Here is an 18,769-nt window from a genome sequence, read left to right on the forward strand (position 1 = left end):
TCCACCTGCCGCTGGGCACTCATTTTCCCGGCGGAGGGAGCGCGCCTGCCGCGCCGTGCGCTGCGTCCTACAAGACGCGCTGACGTCGCGGAGGGCCGGCAGTCGGCGCGGAGCGGCCGGCGCGCGCGCGCGGGTGCTGGGCCGCCGTGGGCCAGGGCGGCGCGGGCCGAGGGCCGGGGCGGCGAAGGGCGGCGGCCGCCGCGGCAGCAGCGCCCCGGGAGAAGAGGCCGCGGCGCCGACGGGCAGGGATGGGGGGCGCCGGGGCCCGCGCTTCTCCCAGGCGCGCGCGCGGCCCCAGGGGCGCCCAGTGACGGCGGCGGCGCCGCTGCCGCTGCGCCAGGGAGCCGGGCCGGCATGAGGAGCGGCCGGGGCCGGGCCAGGCCTCGCTGACCCCGGCCCCGCGCGGCGCCTCCGCGTTTCCCCCCGGACTCTCGGCATGAGCGCCCGCCCGGGCCCGGGGCCGCGGCTGCCCCAGTCCGGCGGCCGGCGGGCGCGCTCGGGGCGGGCGGGCCCGCGGTGCTGAGCCGCCGCCGCCGCCGCCGCCGCCCCCGACCCGGGGCGCGGCCATGGAGGTGGTGGGCGACTTCGAGTACAGCAAGCGGGACCTCGTGGGACACGGGGCCTTCGCCGTGGTCTTCCGGGGGCGGCACCGCCAGGTGAGGCCCCCGGCCGGGCCAGGCGGGGCGGCGGCGCCCGAGGCGGCGAGGCGGCGGCCGGGCCTGCGGGCGGCGCAGGGCCCCCTCCCCCGGGAGGCCGGGAGCGGCTGACCCCGCGGCGGGCGGGCCCCCCGGCGGCGCCGCCGTCCTCCCTCCCGGGGCGGGGGGCACCCACAGGGCCCGGAAGCAGGTTCAGCTTTTTTTGTTGTTTTTTTCTGCTCCTGTGTTTGCTGTTTAGCAAACAGGGTCAGAGGAGGTTTTAGCATCTAAAGAATTGGGACCGGCCCCGGGCGTGGAGGAAATCGCAGACGGGGCGGGCGGCTCTGACCGCAGCCCGGGGGCCTGTCCGGAGGGGGCTGGCCTGCTGGCTCAGCCGGTAAAGTAATAAATACTGCCTTTTCTCTGTCCTGAGAATAACTTAAAACTCAGCAGGGAGAAGGAAAACAAAACAAAGCAAACGAATACACGTTAAATCCTGCCAAACGGTCAAATCCTGTTTTCAGTGAACCTGCCACCGCCCAGGTTATCCTCCTTAACTCTTAAGTAGTTGTAAATAAACGGCTCCTTTTTTCCACGGAGCCCTAGTTCCTATGCGGTCCCCACATGCATTATTTTTACTGGCTGTCTTGTGGGACCTCAGCTCGCTGCCCGTTTAATGTATAAAACCATTTTTCTGTGAAGAGATTCAGACTCCTCTATTTTCCCCAGCGCTGTCCATGAATTTACCAAAAACGTCTTTATGCTTACAGATTTTTGTCTGTTGAATTATTTCTGTGGAATAATTTCCGGGAGTAACACTGTTTTTCCTTTCCAGAAAACGGATTGGGAGGTAGCTATTAAAAGTATTAATAAAAAGAATTTGTCAAAATCGCAACTACTGCTGGGGAAGGAAATTAAAATCTTGAAGGTACGTTTCCTTCTGGGCTGTGTCGTGGATGAGCAGTTGTGCTCATTTCGGTGGATACTCGATGACACCCTTGGCTCTTGGGTGGTTGGACCCAAGTTTGAGGGTTTCCACCTGTTGCTCTCGTTTTTTGCCTGCCCCCCAAACATTGTGTGCTTGGAAGCTGTTTTCCAGAACAGATGTTGGTGGCTCTTGGCCAGGGCTTAGAGGGATTGGGTGAAAACCGATGGTAGCTTCTCACCTTTCCCCCCCTTGGTGACTGCGTTCTTGCTTGGGAAGACGCGGGCCCCTCTTAGGCTTTCTCTCTCCTGTCAGTCCCCTGCTTGTTGCAGTTCAGTTTTTTTGCACAACTGGGGGCAGTTGAAATCTTCCTTTCTCATAAATTGAACAAAGTTATTTTCCTTGGAAGTGGTCTTTTTAACTCACAGGCGGTATTATATCCGAGTGGGATGCTTTGAAGGAAAAACAGAGTCCATTGTCAAATAGGTGTGGAAAATCCTATGTACTCAGTACTTCTTGGAGAGGCAGAGTACTAGAATCATTAAAAAAAGGCAAAGGAAAAATTACGCAATGACGGTTTAAGTGTTTTTAACACAGTGAACCCCAAACTGCTAAAGACATGGACCCCTCATCTCACATTCGTCAGAACCGCTCTTCTGTGGACAGCTAATTGGTCATTACAGCTTGTGGAACTGTGCTCCCTGTTCTTTTAGGCAGATCATACTTTGAAAAAGCACTTTAAAAGACTAGCAGAAAGAATGTGATCTTACGAACTCTGGCATGTATTGTATAAATGGGCACACTCACCCTGGTAAGAGTCTAAAAATTGCGACAGTGAAACAATACTGAGGCCTCGAGTAACGTTTGATCGGGCACATCTCTTCATTCTGCAGTAAACTGCATTGTTCTGATCTGGTAACGGGGTCTAATGCACTAGGAGTAAATGGATGCATCTGTGTTTATCCTTAAACTGACTGTATTTGCATATTGAAATACTACAGTATTTTGAATTCTCAATTTTCTTAACAGGAACTTCAGCATGAAAATATTGTAGCGCTCTATGATGTTCAGGTACCTTGCTTTGGATTTTTAAAAAGAGTTTATGTGTTAATAAAAGAACTTAAAATGTTTTTCTATTTTATACACGTTTAAGTGAATCTTAATAGAGAAAATTGCCTTATTTTTGCTGAAAAGATTTATAGCCCGGGTTCTGTTTACTAAGAAATTGTTCAGGGGTTCCCGCTGTGGCACAGTGAGTTAAGAACCTGACTGCAGCGGCTTGCGGGTTCCATCCCAGCTGGGTGTGCCCTGAGTTAAAGGGTCTGGTGTTGCTGCAGCTTTGAGTTTCAGCTGTGGCTCGGGTTTAACCCTTGGCCTGGGAACTTCCATATGCTGCAGGTGCGGCCATTAGCAATAAAAATTGTTTAAAATAGTGTGGGGTGGAGTTCCCATCGTGCCTCAGCGGTAACGAACCTGACTAGTATCCATGGGCCTGTGGGCTGGATCCCTGGCCCCCCTCAGTGGGTTAAAAATCGGGCGTGGCTGTGGCCCTGAGTTTGTGGTATAGGTCGCAGACAAGGCTTGGATCCCACATGTGGTGTAGCCTGGAGGCTACGGCTCCTCTTGGACCCCTGGCCTGGGAACTTCCATATGCCTTGGGTGTGGCCCTAAAAAGACCAAAAAAAAGAGTATGGGGCAATAGGATAAAATAAAACATGTGCTGCGTGAGTAAACGTAGAGACAGATGATAACATACCATAGGAGCAGTGCTTTGGTCACGTAGAGGCGTGTTGATGCCAGATGGAGCAGAATCGAGGAGTTCCCTGGTGGCCTAGTGGTTAGGGATCCGCATTGTCACTCTTGTGGCTCGTTGTTACTGTCGTGGCACCGGTGCAGCCCCTGGCTGGGGACCCTGTACATGCGCGGGGGAGGCCAACGACAACAAAAAAATCAAATGGTTTTTTACCGATTGCAAAAGCAACACTTGCTAATGGTGGAGAGATTGTAAAAATACGTGAAATAGAAGCAAACGGCACCTCCATCACCTAGGTCTGGCTGTGAGCTTCGCCACGGCCTGCAGTGGAGCTGCGCTTGACTGGGAGATGGGAAGGCTGGGTTCTGCAGGTGCCGACGCAGGTAACGTTTCTAAATAGCCAAGCTGAGCCTTGGAAATCTCCAGCGCCCAGCTTTGGAGAAAATGACTGTGCTTTGGGCGGAGCACCAGGGCGAGTAGTTGGCTTACATTTCAGGGCCATGTTGCGTTTTAAAAAACCCTCCTTAAGGTGCTGGAGTCGCACCTGCTCGTGAGGTGGCGTGGTCGCCTGTGGGAGCCCTGGGGACCGCTGCTGGGGGACAGCGGGTCCACTCCTCCGCCCCCGGGTCAGGGCGGAACCGGCACCCGAGGTACCTTATTTCCTTCTTTCGTTCGGCTTCGTCAGGGCCGCTGAATTCCAGTAGGGAAACGAACGTGTCAGGTGAATCTGCTGTCCACGTTTCTGGCAAAGCCACTTCTCCGTCCACTCCGCGTATCCCTCAGATGCATCCATTTTGTGAGGTTCGAGTGGCTGCTGTGTGCCAGGCGTTTCTAAGTTCTAGGAACAAAGCAGTGAGTAAAACAAAGGCCTTGCTCTTGATGTGCTTAATTTTAGCGGGCTGTTCCCTACGAGCTTTTTATCATTTTCCAGGCAGTCATCACCCCACAAAGCATTTGCTAGGCTCAGCCCAAGGGGTATGTTGAGGGTTTTCCCATTGTGAAAAAAAATGCTATGAGGATAATATACGCCTTCTGAAGATAGCTCACTATTTCTGTTAAGTTCAATTTCTAGAATTGAAATTATGGGACAAAGTGCGAGCAGTTTTTAAGGACAGTGTGTGGCTCCTCTTCAGAGTATCTCCGTTGAAACTCCATGCACACACAAAGAGAAATGGCAGTGGACTTACGTATTAGTTTGGGAAGGAAATAAAATTTTATTATTTTGCAAAAAAAAAAAAAAAACTCCATGCACAGAAGGTGTGTGTGCTGTGAGTATATTTTATTACTTGTTCGGATAACTTCTTCATTTGAGAAATTGGAAGATGGGAGGTTTACGGGGAGACTCACGTGGTCACTGTCCCGATGGGAAAGTGTCAGTTCTCAGAGCTGCTGTGACCGTGTCTTCGTCTCTGTAGACAGAGGGCGCCAAGTGGTACCAGTCAGTGCCTCGTACCAAAACGGTTAAATGTTAGCTCGTAATTTCCCATTTTTTGAGAGGTACAGGAGACTGTCGGTGGCAGAGTTGCCTTGCTTTCAGGGTAGTGAGTGTCCTCAGATTTCAGACTGAACAATATTTTAACTGCTGGCTTTGGCTGCAGAACGAGAGGTCGCTAGGGAGGTGGATACTGAGAACCCGAAGTCCCAAACCACGGGGACTCTCCAGGGGACGCTCTGAAAATGTTGACTGCCTTGTGCTTCGAGTACTTCCGGAGCTCATTAAACTGAAGAACTGTTACCAAACGAATAGTCGTGGGCATTTGGCGCTCGAGGAGACGGGGGAGTTGCATCCTTGGTTCTGACTGTTGACCCGGCGGAGGGGGTTTGGAGACGGGGCGGATCCCACGGGCAGGGGCGCCGTCCTCACTGGCCGCCGGTCGGGAGCTCCGGCCGAAGCGCGGGTGCACCTTTTACAAATTGGGACCTTCGACGTCGTTGATCAATGAGCCCATTTGGGTTCAGATGGCACTTAGACACATTTTTGGAGTTCCCTTGTGGTGTGGCGGGTTAAGGATTCAGCGTTGTCGCTGCTGTGGCTGGGTTCCAGTCCCTGGCTCTGGAACCTCCAACTACCGTGGACACTGCCAAAAAAAAGAAACCTAGTTTTCCTAATGACAAAAGCAGTATACGCCCACAGTTAAGGTATTCAGGCATTGTCAAAAGGAACACATTAGAAAGGAAGTGGCACTTCCCAGAGATAACCGTTGTTTGTTGTATTCTTTTTATCCTCTTTTTTTATTTAAAAATTTTTTTTTCTCCTTTTTTCAGGGCCACGCCCGCGGCATATGGAGGTTCCCAGGCTAGGGGTCTGGTCAGAGCTGTAGCTGCTGACCTAACATGAGAGCCACAGCAATGCCAGGTCCGAGCCGCGTCTGCGACCTACGCCACAGCTCACAGCAGCAGCTCACATCCTTGACCCACTGAGCGAGGCCAGGGATCGAACCCGCAGCCTTATGGTTCCTAGTTGGATTCGTTTCCGCTGTGCCAGGGCGGGAACTCCCGTTGTATTCTTTTTAGAATTTCCTGAGTACGTGTATGAATCTACAGTCGTTTAAGGGAGTGGGAGAAACGCAAGGACCCTTCCCAAGGGGATGGAGCCTCTGGGGTGGGGGGCGGGAAGGGGAAGGGGCAGGCCGAAGGGGCAGGCGGGAGCTGGGGGTGAAGGGTGGTCGCACCAGGTGATGCAGGGGGCAGAGCCCCACGTGAGCTTGAGTCCCAGGACAGTACAAAGCCGCTGAAGAGTTTTAAAAGCAGCAGGGTGAGTCGTGTGTGTTTTTCACAGGGTACCTCTCTGAGCCTCTGCGCAGGAGGCAGGCTGGTCAGGTGGGAGCCGTTACTTGCGCGAATGTCGGCGATCTGGGTCAACACCGCCTCCTGGTGGTTGTGTGTGGTGAGAACGGGTCCCTTCAGTAGTTGGTGCTGGCAGGTGGAGCCGTCTGGGAAAAGTCAAGGCGGATCCCTGTTCCCATCGTGCTCCAAAATTTTCAAGTGAATTAAAGGCCTAAATATATAATGTAAGCAGTAATGATCTTAGAATAATAACTAGATGACTAATCTGAGGGCTAGAAAGGTTTTTTTTATTTTAATTTTAACTTTTTTGGTCATTTTGCCATTTTCTTGGCTGCTCCTACGGCATATGGAGGTTCCCAGGTTAGGGGTCGAATTGGAGCTGTAGCCGCCGGCCTACACCAGAGCCACAGCAACGCGGGATCCGAGCCGCGTCTGCAACCTACACCACAGCTCACGGCAACGCCGGATCCTTAACCCACTGAGCAAGGGCAGGGACCGAACCCACAACCTCATGGTTCCTAGTCGGATTCGTTAACCACGCCATGATGGGAGCTCCATAGAAAGGTATTTTAAATCAAGATAAACTCAGAAGCCATAAAAGTAGGGACATATAAATTTTTTTTAGAAAATTTGTTTTATGACAAGTAATACTGTGAACACGTTGTCAGCCTTAAAAAGAAACAAACTTGATACGTGTCATAACATGAATCTTGAACGTTATGTTGTGAAAAAGAAGCCATTTATAGACAAGTTCTGTGTGATTCTATTTTTTGTGAGTTTCAGGAGACAGAACTTGGCTCGGGGCATAGAAATTGGGGAAGGTGGCTGAGAGCTTGCACTGGATGTCAGAGATGGACAAGAAAGGGGCGAGCGGGAACTTTCGGGGTGTCGGGAATATTGCTGTGTTTTGACTGGAAGGGCAGTTAAATGGGTGTATCCATTTGTCACAGCCTGCGTGGAACTGTGCACTTGAATCTATACACGATAAAATGCAAAAAAAAAAAAAAAAACAATGAAATTGACGAGTAGTAGAGAAACTACAACCCAGCACGTAACAGGCTCATATCTCACGCGTGTGAGCCCTCTGCAGATTGCTGAGGAGAAGACCTCCCGCAGAGAAAGTAAGCTGATTGGTTCTCACAAGAGAAATAAAAACGTCTGATAGATGTAGGTAAGAGATTCCTGAACAGGCAGGGACATTAGAGTAACAGATGTCGCTTCTCACCCGTTCAATCTGCACAATTGCAAAGTGCAGTGATTCTTGGTGGGCTTGGGAGCAGCTGGGAACCGCGTGTGGCACTGGTGACAGTGTGAACGGTCGGATGTTTTCGGAACCCTCTCTGGCCTCCTTTTGCTTCCGTACCTCGAAGAATAGTCTCAGCCTTGCAGCCACGTCTTGCTGGAAGCTCAGGTCAGGGTGTGTTCCTTCTCTGCTCGGACCCCTGCAGCGGCTCCCACCTCTGTGGTTAAAGCCAGACCCCGTATCTCCGGCTCCTCTCCCCTTCTCTGCACGTGGCTGCTCCTGTGCCTTCCCCTCGGCCTCCCTGTGGTTCCTGGAGCGCTCTGCACCCGGGCCCTTCCTCCTGCAGATGGACAGTGTCTACGCTGTGTCCGGAGGGCACACGGATACGTCCGCCTCCTCTGGGCCAAACTTCACCGTGTGCAGGCAAGCCTGTGCCAACCCCCCAGAGACCGTGGCGGCCTCCTGCCCACCACTGGCCGTCCTCCTTCCTGCTTTTTTCCCAGAGCGTCCATCATCCTCGGACCTGCTCCGCGGGCTTGCGCCTGTCACTGCTGGGGTCCATGCCCCTTTACTAGGCCGCCCGGATCCCCGGGGAACCTATCTGTCCCGTGGCCGTAGAAGCTAGAGAATTGGGATACGTGTCCCGGCGCCGAGGCCCCAGAGCGGAGCCACACGGATGTTCCTTCGTAAACGGTGGTGCAGTCGCACTGTGACATGTGACGCAGTTTTTGGCACTGCGCATTCGCAGTGGACATGAACGGATTTCTCTGGTGTGTTACGGAGTGAGGAGAGCAAGATGCAGGCCTGTGGAGAGAAGGTCCCGTTTTTTCCAAGTAAAATCCGAGTGTCTGTGTGTGTGTTTAACTTGGGACTGTGTGAGCGGGAGGCAGAGGGGAGGATAACTCCGCCGAAGGTGGAGATGCATCAGAATGAAGCCCCAGCCGGCACTTGCTTGTGTGTGTCCGCAGTTGCCGGAAAGCAGCGCCACGGGCACTTCTTTCAGATGGTGAAATTTAGGTGATTTTTTTTTTCCTTCACATTTTATGTACAAGTTTTTTCAATCAAGTATTTACTTTGGTTTTTATTGTCAAGGAGAAAATGCAGTTTTCTTTTTTAGGGGCTTCCTCTCTCTCCGTAACCCTTGGGCAGGGTGCTGCTTAGGAATCAGCATTCCTGGTGTTTTAGGCCCGCCAGGGTCCCTGTGTAGAGTGTGAGACATAACCGTCCTGGCTTGGGAGGGCTGGTCTCCGTCACAGAGCAAGCCCTTGGAGCGCTGGCTGCTGTGCGGGGAACGGGTGGGCGGGGTGCCCGTGGGGCTGCAGAGCTGGGGTGTTGGGTGGATGGGCCAGATGTTCAGGGCTGAGACGCTTGACTGCAGGAGGTGAGCAAGAGGCAGTCAGAGTGGGCAGCTCTTGGGCCTGTGTAGCCAAAGGGTCTTCTCCGCCGGGGTCTGGTCTGTCATCTCATTTGAGCCTCTTTTTATATGTGAAAGTTCTTACGTAGTGAAACTGACCCATCTACTCTTTCGTGACCTCAAGTTTTCATGTCCTGTGAAGGGTTTCTCCACCTTGAGATTCCCCCCTTTTCTTCTGTACTTAAGGTTTGGTTTCTTCATGTTTATACCTTGGAATTCTGGGATTTATGTCTGTGCAAGAGAGTGACGCAGGGACTCAGCTTTCTCTCTAGGCGTTGACCTGCTCTGCGTGTGGCTGCAGAAGACAATGATTCCTTCTGCGGGACTGTTAAAAAGTCAGCAGCGAGGGAGCTCCCATCCTGGCACAGCGGAAACGGACCTGGCGAGCATCCATGAGGACGCAGGTTCGATCCCCGGCCTCGCTCAGTGGGTTAAGGATCTGGTGTTGCCGTGAACTGTGGTGCAGGTCGCAGACGCAGCTCAGATCTGGTGTGGCTGTGGCTGTGGGGTAGGCTGGTGGCTGCAGCTCTGATGTGACCCTGTGAACCTCCATGTGCCGCACACGTGGCCCTAAAAAAAAAAGTTAGGATTGAAGCAGTTGGAAGAGTCACGGGTGTATCAGGTTCTGATTGGAGGAGGACTTAGTTATCAACTTAGAAACGTCTTTGAGATCAGTGTCAGCTTCTGACACCACCAAGCGATGAGCCCAATTCTGTCACTGCCTGTAGCGCGTTCCATCCCACAGGTTAAGGGCCGCCTGCGCCCTTCCCCTTCAGACACGAATCCAAAGCTCAGTGGATACCCGTGTTTCTGACTGCCCCACGGACGGTGAGTTGGTGGCTCCCAGGACCCTTTTCTTGGGTGGATTAATTTGCTCGACTGGCTCCCAGAACTCAGGGAGATGTGTTTCTCACCCGGTTACTGGCGGATTATGAAAGGATGTCAGACAGGAACAGCCAGCTTAGGGCAAGCTGTGCCCCTCCCACCAGATTTCATCTCGGGCACCATCCGAAAGCTCTCGGAAGCCTGGCCTTCGGGCTTTTACGTGGGCTTCCTTCCGAGACGGGGTTGCTGAAATCTGTGACCGTTGGTGAATGAACCCAACCACCAGCCCGCCTCCCTCCGCTGCCCAGAGGCTGGGGGTGGGACTGAAGGGTCAGACCCTGTAATCCCTCGGGCTACTGGCCCCCATCTGTAGGTGGCCTAGGGCCTTTCCAAAAGCCGCCCCGTTAGCATAACAAAAAGGCCTGGGAGCTCTGTGCCGGGCGGGGACCACGAACGAACGCATCTTGACACATCACAGCCCTGCCTGTGTGGCGTGAATGTTGGGGAGCCTTTCGCTTAGTTGGTGTTACTGAGGAACAGGTCGAGGAGACGTCTGCCGCTGACCCGTGCTGGGGTCGGGTCAGTGAGCTGGAACTGGCTTTCACAGGCTGCGTCGCGCATCTCCTGCCTTTTCTGGGGCACGATCTAGAAGGACGCGTCCTCGGGGCTAGGAGGCCGGGCTTAGAGCCGTTCTGATGTCGGCCTCCGCCTGGGCTGTGGGGCAGGCCACCCTCTCCCTTGGAACCCCGCCTCGGCGGGTGGGGAGGGAGGTCCGCGCGGGCCGGGGGGGCCGTGGTGGGTTGGGGGGCGCGTCTGAGCGCTTCGCACTGATGCTGCCAGAGCGGGGAGGGGGCGGTGAATGAGGAAGAGGGGCAGGGAGGTGGGAGGTCTGGGTCTTGGGAGCCAGAAATTTATTTGGAATCTCTCTCTTGCTAGTCACTTAATTCTTCTGTTACTTGAATTTCTCCGCTTCTGCTGCTTTGAATTCTGCCGGAGACAGCGGTCTACTCATGCTGTGTCTGACTTAAAGTTCACTTTATGCATTTATTTCGGGGCCACTCCCCCAAACTTCGGCGGCCGTGAAGCCGGGGATCCGACCCGAGCCGATGCAGTATCAGTGCTGGATCCTTAACCAACTGCGCCTCAAGGGAACCCCTCTTTATCGATTTTCAAATCACAGAAGTACGTGGCCAGATGGTATCCATGAGGATGTGGGTTTGGTCCCTGGTCTTGCTCGGTGGGTGAAGGATCTGGCGTGGCTTCCATCTGCGGTGTAGGTTGCAGATGCGGCTCAGGTCCCCTGTTGTTGTGCCTGTGGTGTAGACCTGCGGCTGCAGCTCCTGTTTGATCCCTGGCCTGGGAACTTGCGTGTGCCACAGGCTCAGCCCTAAAAGAAAAGAAAGGTCCGTCTCTCGGTGGCGGACCAGGACCAGTCCGTGGGCCGGCGCTGTGTGAAGGTCCATCCTCTTCTGATGCCTCTGTTTGCTTTTGCCAGGAGAAATCTCTGCTGCGTGTCTTTCAGAACTCTCTTTTTCATGCATCGTGTCTGCACACACTCAATTGATTTTTGAAAACAAATGGACTTTTTACCTGACCCTTCGTTGAGGTCATCTTTCCAAGCTCCTTGTAACGGGTGTCTTACCGTCACGCTCACCCAGCCCAGTGCCTCCTGCAAGAGGCTCGCTTGCGCGCTCTCGTCCCCGTGATGCGATGGCTCTCGCCAGGGACAGTGGCTGGGAGAGGAATTGGGGGTCATAGGCCCCGCATCCGCTCACACCGCCAGTACATTGGCTCACATTCCCACCAGGTTCTCACAGCTTGTCACCCCGCGTCTAGCCAACACGGCAGCTTTAACCGTTTCAGGGGAGGGGTCTTACTAGGAGTGCCATGAGCGTTTTCCCCACGATTCCTGACCTGAGCCCTTTTGTAGGCTTTTCAGTCACGTGATTATCCTCTTTTTGATCTTCTTCTAGAAGTCTCTTGCTTGTTTTTCTGTTGGGTTGTCTTTTTGTTGTTACCTTGTTAGAGTTCTTTATATATTATGGCCGCGAGTCCTTTGACGGAGGCGTGATGAGTAAGTGACTCGGCCACTCTGTGACTTGGCTTTTTGCTGTCTTCCCGGTTTGTACGTGTGCGAACAGAAATCCTTCACTTTCGTGTGGTCCAGTTTACTGTTGCCTCTTGTCTTGAGTGCTTTTGTGTCCTGTTGAGGAAAGCGGACCCTAGGCTCTCGGGGATGGTCTGTGGTCCCCCCCCCCAGTCGTCTTCGCTTTGTCTTTGATGTTTGGGTCTATAGTCTACCTGGAAGTGGCGTTGGGTGTGGAGCGAGGTCGCCTGTCTCGGTTACCGGGCAGACGCCCTTCCCCCGGTGCTGAGCCCCTGCTTGGCCAGCGCGTGGGGGGCGGGGGGCTGTTTCTAGACGCCGCTGCCTCCCAGCCTCACCTCATTGTCTTTCTGACAGTAGCTTGAGGACGTCTAGAAGCCGGCCAGATCCCCGGCGACAGATCCTCCAGCCTTTTCTTCTTCTCGCAATGGGTCGTTGTCCTCGGCCGTTTGCGTTCCACGTGCGCTTCTAGAATCGGCTTGTCAGTTTCCGCACGTGCACAGAACCTCCCTGGATTTCGATTGGGCTGAAACTGAAGACTTTCTCCGGGGAAAGTCAGTTTCTTGACTACATAGGGGCCTTTTCACATTGTCTACTTCTTGTCTGGTTTAGGAACTTGCTTTTCGGTGCATTTCACGCATTTTTTGGCGCACTGGCCTCAGGTTCGTGAGCACGTCCCCCTTCTCTCGGGACGGTCGCTTTTCCCCTCAGTTAACAAGGCGTTTGCACGGGGAAAGGGGAGAAGGAGGGTCACGATGCTTAGTGGTGTCGCTGGCAGTGCTGCCGAGCTGCTGGGGCTGCGGGTGTCCCCGTGGAGGCAGGAGGACAGGGGTCTGATCAGCTCTGGAAAACCCTCGGGTCCGGCCCTGGGCCTGTGGCCCCCTTCTCAGCCTTGCTGACCCCGCAGGCGCCTCTTGGAGCTCTGCCCGGCGCCCCAGGGCCCCGTCCGCCCCGGGGTGTCGGCAGCTGGTGTGGTTGGCTTTGTGCAAAGGGACGCATTTCTCCTTCCTCGCGGGCGCTCCTGGCTTTGCAGCCGCCTCTGCCCCCTCACCTGCTCCAGCACAGGTCGGGCACCGTTTGGAAAAGGGGACCCTTAAGAAGGAGGGGTGTTCAGGACGGAGTGGGGACCCCGTGGTGTTGGCAGTGCCTGCAAGGCGGGCGGGGGGGGGGTGCCGGAGACGCCCAGCTGCTCACGCGTCTCTGTCTCTCGAGTTAGGATTGTTCTGTTGTTCGGCGGCGCCCACCGCGCCCGATCGTCGCCTGCTGCGACCCCGGGATCGTGGGTCTTTGATGTGGCGGGTGAGGGAGGGGATGTGGGGGAGACGGAGGGGTTGGCTGTGCCCCCCAGACTGTGAAAACCGCGGCGGGACCGGCCTTCTTCCCGTGGGGGAAACTCGCCTCCCCCGAGGGACCCCCGCTTGCTTTGCCGTCCGGTGGCCGGGCCGAGGGGCCCGTGAACGACACTGGCGTCGGGAAGGGCCTCTCCTTTGACCTGAGGAGGATTCTGTGGAGTCCAACGTGTCGGTAGTCCGAGGGACGCAGGCTAGTCTGGTCGGGATTGGGTCGGGTTGTGGTCAAGTCCAGCTGCCGTGGCCATGAGCTAACTCCGAAGGGTGCTTTTGTCTTTGTTGATGACACAAGGAAAGGGCCTTTGTGTCTGCTCTGCCCCCTGAGGCCCGCGGGCCGGCCCTGGGCGTCCCTGCCCCCGCAGGCGCTGTGAGGGAGTCTCCGAGCGGCCTGCGCGGGACTGAGGCTCGGGCCGCCTCAGCCTCGGAGGGCACTGCCCTTCTCCTGAACCGCGCCCGCCGCCCGGAGGGGGCAGAGGACTGGGCAGGATGCCGTTTAAGTCGTGGCTGGTTCTCACTCTAGAAATGAGGAGAGGAGACGTCCGAAGCAACGGAGTTTCCTGCGGGGCCTGATGTGATCAGGCCCTGACCCGAGGCGGTCAGGCGGTCAGGCCGTGGTGAGCAGGCAGCGACCTCGTGGCAGCCTCTCGTGGGGCCTGTGTCTGCTGCACGGAAGTGCTCCAAGTGGTGTGAGCCGCCGGTGTGCATTTCTCATCCGTGTGAACCGACTCTTTGGTAAGATCCAGTAAAAGGCATTGTTATAAGACGAGCTTAACCAGAAGGATCTATAAGCAGGTGTCCAGAGTTTTGTTACTAGGGTCAGCGGACAAGATGATTTGGTTAAGTTACTTTAAACCTCTTTGACGGAGTTCTGCGTGGTGCAGTGCGTTAAGGGTCTGGTGTTGCTGCAGCTGTGGAGCGGCTCCCTGGCCTGGGAACTTCCATGTGTTCCGGCCAAAAAAGAAAAAAATTCCTTTAAAGTCGTGACTCTCTGTTTATGGAATTTTCTCACTGTGGGCCAGGACCAGATAATTTGCTGGCTGGCATTGGCCCTGGACCTGCCCCGCCTACCTTTTCTTTTTCCGTAAAACACCACATTCTGGAGTTCAGGGTCTTGGTGAAGCCAGGTGCTTCTTGGAAGGGCTGTCTCTCCAATCACATTTGAGCGCCGGCTCAAGCAATGCTGGGGAAGCCCAGTTTAAATGTTAATTAGCATTATCAAGTAGTTCCTGAAGAATCAGCTGATTAGTCTTTGAATTACTGATCCAGTCAACAGACCTGGCATTACATGAATTTGAGAGACTTGGTAAAATTTCTCAAATCAGGTCCTTAAAAATCATTCTGCGACCAAGTCGTGTGATGAAATGTCTTCCCTTTGCCAGCAATTCCTAGGTAACATCCTTGCCTCCAAATACACAGAAAAGCAAAGAATAGACGAGCGTCCTGGCTCGAGTATTCCAGAACTCAGCCTGCATTTAGTGTTGCTGGCTGAATTTATCAAGTCCTTTCTCAAAGTTGTAAACTTCAGAGTGAAAGTGCTTCCCTGAGAACTAAAGGGTCCTTCTTACCTTTTGCAAGTGGCCAATTTACCGTAACTACAACTGAAAGATGAATCTTTCTTTTATTCTTTCCATGAACAGAATTGAACTTCTTTTTTTTTTTTTTTTTTTTTTTTGCCTTTTCTAGGGCCGCACCTGCGGCATATGGAGGTTCCCAGGCTAGGGGTCGAATCGGAGCTGTAGCCACCTGCTTACACCACAGCCACAGCAACAAGGAATCTGAGCCACGTCTGCAACCTACACCACAGCTCACAGCAACACCAGATCCTCAACCCACTGAGCGAGGCCAGGGATCGAACCCGCAACCTCATGGTTCCTAGTCGGATTCAGTAACCACTGCGCCACAACGGGAGCTCCCAGAATTGGGTTTCTTGAAGACTGCATTATTGTCATTGAAGCTGAGAGGTGCTTATGTCCTTGTTCAGGGGATTTTTTTTTTTTTTTTTTTTTGTCTTTTTAGGGCTGCACCTGCAGCGTATGGAGGTTCCCATATAGGGGTCAGATCAAAGCTACAGCTGGTGGCCTGCACCACAGCCACAGCAACGTGGGATCCGAGCTGCGTCTGTGACCCACACCACAGCTCACAACTACGCCGGATCCTTAACCTTCTGGGCAAGGCCGGGTTCCAATCCGTGTCCTCAGGGATGCTGGTTGGGTTCGTTAACCGCTAAGCCACAACGAGAACTCCTGTTCAGGGGATTTTAAATTTCACTTACTGATGGATTTTGTGGTTTCATTTTACTTGCTTAAAGTGAACATGTGTACTGTTTTTATTAACTGTCGATATTTTTAAAAATTTGTGCTTATTTTTTTCTCTAAATCACATTCAATATGTTTAATTTTCAGGAATTACCCAACTCCGTCTTTCTGGTGATGGAGGTAGGTCGCGAACAAGTCTGTTTAATTTACTTCACATTTCTTTGATTAATATGTACTTTAAAATTGTCAGTAGGTTATTTGAAAATTTGAATTAATAAAGTTGATTCAGTGATTTGGATTCTATATTATAAGGAATATAAAATTTTAAAATGTTGATTCCGTAATTTTTTTTTTTTTTTGGTCTTTGGGCCGAACCTGTGGTGTGTGGAGGTTCCCAGGCTAGAGGTTGAATCGGAGCTGTACCTTCCAGCCTACACCACAGCCACAGCCGCGCTGGATCCGAGCGGTGTCTCGAGCCACAGCCCACGGCAATGCCGGATCCTTAACCCACTGAGCGAGGCCAGGGATCGAACCGCAACCTCATGGATACTAGTCAGGTTCATTAACCACTGAGCTGCGATGGGAACTCCGATTCTGTAATTCCTAATCATTTGAGGCTGAATTTACATGACATAACGGTTATGTATACTATATACAAATACGTTTTTAATTAAAATTAACTGATAATGGATTTGAGCTATTCTTGAATCAGTGTCTTATTTTAATTACTTTGTCTTTTATATGTCAGTATTGCAATGGTGGAGACCTGGCAGATTATTTGCAAGGTAAGAGTTTGTCTTGGTCAGTGTTTAGCACAGGACTGTAGTCTGTTTAATCTTTAGTTGCCTCTAAATTTGCTGCCCGTGTTTCCGGCACGTACGTGGGAACAGTCCGTAAATATTTATATGTTTGTTTAATTGTGGTCACTTCGCTGACTGTCGTTTGCCGCGGTTTTGCTGCTAAGCTTTCCGCGTGTAGACACACGGGCGCTGGTGTGCGGCTCGCTGACAGAGTTTGGGGGGGCCTCTCCCCAAGAGAGGAAGCTTCTCTTCGGAAGACTTAAGTGCACTGCTGTCAGTGAACTTTAGTCCCTTTTATTTTCTTCAAAAACATGATGAACGAGTGTATCCAAGAGTGTGTGTGTTAATGTGACTGTTGCTTGTGAATTAAAAAAATGTCGTAAGGGATTAAGGTGCCCTTGGCAGTATTTTGTGGCACCGGGGAGATGAGATTTTAGGAGCGGATGTTGCTGGAGCGTCTGGGTGTTACGTGCGTTCCTATAGGATAGTAAGTGTTCCGGTCGACTGGTGTCCCTCAGAAGTGCTTTTCTGCCGTGACGTTGGGTGAGGCCGGCACCTCCTTGCTCACCTGTTGAAGGAGTGAGGGAGGCAGGCAGAGAGACGGGGTCGTGGACGCGGCGGTAGGTACCCCGAGGGCGCGGGCCTCCGAGGAGAGCCGCAGCGGCCTCAACCTGCCGCTTCACCTGCTAACGGAGGAGCGCAGTTGAGAAAGAGTGTAAAAATCTTCGAAACAGGAGTTGCCGTCGTGGCTCGGTGGAAGCAGATCTTGAGTGGCATCCATGAGGATGCCGCCTGGATCCCTGGCCTCGCTCAGTGGGTCGGGGGTCCCGCCTTGTGGTGTAGGCCAGCAGCTACAGCTCCGACTCGACCCCTGACCTGAGACCCTGCATATCCCACAAGTGCGGCCCTAACAAGCAAAAAAAAAAACCCAAAAAACCTGGCATGTTTTCCTTGTTCCAGGTGTTGCTGTTATTTCTGTCTTTCTTAGCAGTTGCACGTGGAAAGGTTAGCGCGTGTTCTCGAATTTGGGCAGGAGTGCGCTGGAGTTGGTGAGGGTTTAACTGGGCTCGTGGAGGTGAAATTCCTCGTGTAGATTCGGGGGCCTTTTCGAGCCACTGTGAGGAAGTGCGTGTCGCGCACGGACTGTGCTCGGGTATTTGCTCTGGGCCGGGCCGTTGTCCGAAGTCTCTGGTACCAAATGTGCCATCCTCCGTGCTGCCACGGCCACCCCGCCTGGCTGGCCGCTTTTCCTAGATGAGGAGTGGGCGCAGAGGGTCGTCTGGGGTCACACGGTAAGTAAGCGGGGAGCTGGGGTGGGCGCAGCGGCAGCCTGGCTGCAAACCAAGCTCCAGTAACCGTTCCAGCTCCCCGTGCGCGCAGAACCCCTCCTGGTTGCCGCGCAGTGAGTGCCCTCAACCCATCTGCCCGCTGCCTCTTCCAAGCAGTGAGAACCCCGCTTCTTGCAAGGGTCTTTAGTTTGGAAGGATGCCATGGTGGGACGAGGTCTTGGCAGCGGGGAGATGAGAGGAGACAGGCGGGCCCAGGGCGGTAATGCCGTCTCAGCAGCCAAGCATCTCACCTGCTTTTTTGTGCTCGGGGGTGGTTGGAATTCACCTCGGACGTTTCTCCCAGGTGTTGACCGATGCAGAGGGGACGTGGCTTTGGCTCGTGGAGGAGCCTCAGGCTCGTTGAACAGCGTTGCTGTCCTCCTTCTTCCCGGCGAAAATGGGAAGACGGCGGCGGGGCAGCGAGAAAAACAGGAGATGCGGGCGTAAACGGGTTCCCTTCACCGCAGGTTGATGGCAGAGTCTGAGAGCGCCCAGGTGGCTCTTCCCAGGCTTGAACCAGCAATGCGAACGTGTGAATCCCAGCTCCTTCCCCGCCAGGGTCTGCGGACACCCCCGTCCGTGGCCGGCTTAGCGGATGACCCGGGTGGTGTCTCTCCTCCAGCCAAGGGCACGCTGCGCGAAGACACCATCCGCGTGTTCCTGCTGCAGATCGCGGCCGCCATGCGGGTCCTGCACAGCAAGGGCATCATCCACAGGGACCTCAAGCCGCAGAACATCCTGCTGTCCCACGCCGGCCGCAGGAAGGCCAGCGTCAGCGGCATCCGCGTCAAGATTGGTAAAGGGCTGTGTGTCGTTTTGCGACAGTGCTTGTAGACCAGCTTGGCTTTGTTAGCATGGTGGGTTTTGTTGAGCTGTTGAAATTCGTGCTGCGTTCGGTGAGATACCTTCACCCTGGCGGCGGCGGCGGCGGTGGTGGTGGTTGCCGGGGCTGAGTTTCAGGCGGGGCCAAAGGGCTGTGCCGGGAACGCCGGGCTGAATCCTGGCAGCAGGTCCTGCTGCCCTCACCCGAGGCAGGTGTGTCTCAGGCTGCCGGCCGCAGGTGCATCACCCTGAGTCTGCAGCTCGTGGGATGCTCACACCAGGGAGGATTGTTTTTAGCGTTCTCAAAGGTTATTTGAAGCAGTTTGTAATGGTAGACTTTTTAAAAAGCGTTTCTCTTGGTTTTCAGCAGGTTTTTGTTTGTTTTGTTTTTTTGTAGCGTCTCACCCACAGCATATGGAGGTTCCCAGGCTAGGGATCGAATTGGAGCTCCAGCTGCCGGCCTGCGCCACAGCTCACGGCATCGCTGGATCCTCAACCCACTGAGCGAGGCCAGGGATTGAACGAACCT

At 53.9% G+C, this 18,769-nt stretch overlaps 1 protein-coding gene across 11 annotated transcripts in view; it reads left to right on the top strand.

Moving 5' to 3' along the window:
• ULK2 (unc-51 like autophagy activating kinase 2) overlaps positions 489–18,769 on the top strand; it is a 71,495-nt gene continuing 53,214 nt past the window's right edge. For 2 of the 11 annotated variants that reach the window (XM_021067920.1, XM_021067926.1), the window contains exons 1-6: positions 492–656; positions 1,471–1,563; positions 2,590–2,631; positions 15,438–15,470; positions 16,039–16,075; positions 18,041–18,214. In XM_021067920.1, coding sequence (XP_020923579.1) covers positions 567–656; positions 1,471–1,563; positions 2,590–2,631; positions 15,438–15,470; positions 16,039–16,075; positions 18,041–18,214 — 469 coding nt within the window. In that variant the 5' untranslated portion in view covers positions 492–566. Of the gene's footprint in view, positions 657–1,470; positions 1,564–2,589; positions 2,632–13,552; positions 13,768–15,437; positions 15,471–16,038; positions 16,076–18,040; positions 18,215–18,769 lie in introns of those variants that run through there. The other 9 variants (XM_021067921.1, XM_021067923.1, XM_021067925.1 and 6 more) reach the window with 9 other exon arrangements.

Source organism: Sus scrofa, chromosome 12 (genome assembly GCF_000003025.6).
Source record: "Sus scrofa isolate TJ Tabasco breed Duroc chromosome 12, Sscrofa11.1, whole genome shotgun sequence".
Taxonomy (NCBI): Eukaryota; Metazoa; Chordata; class Mammalia; order Artiodactyla; family Suidae; genus Sus; species Sus scrofa.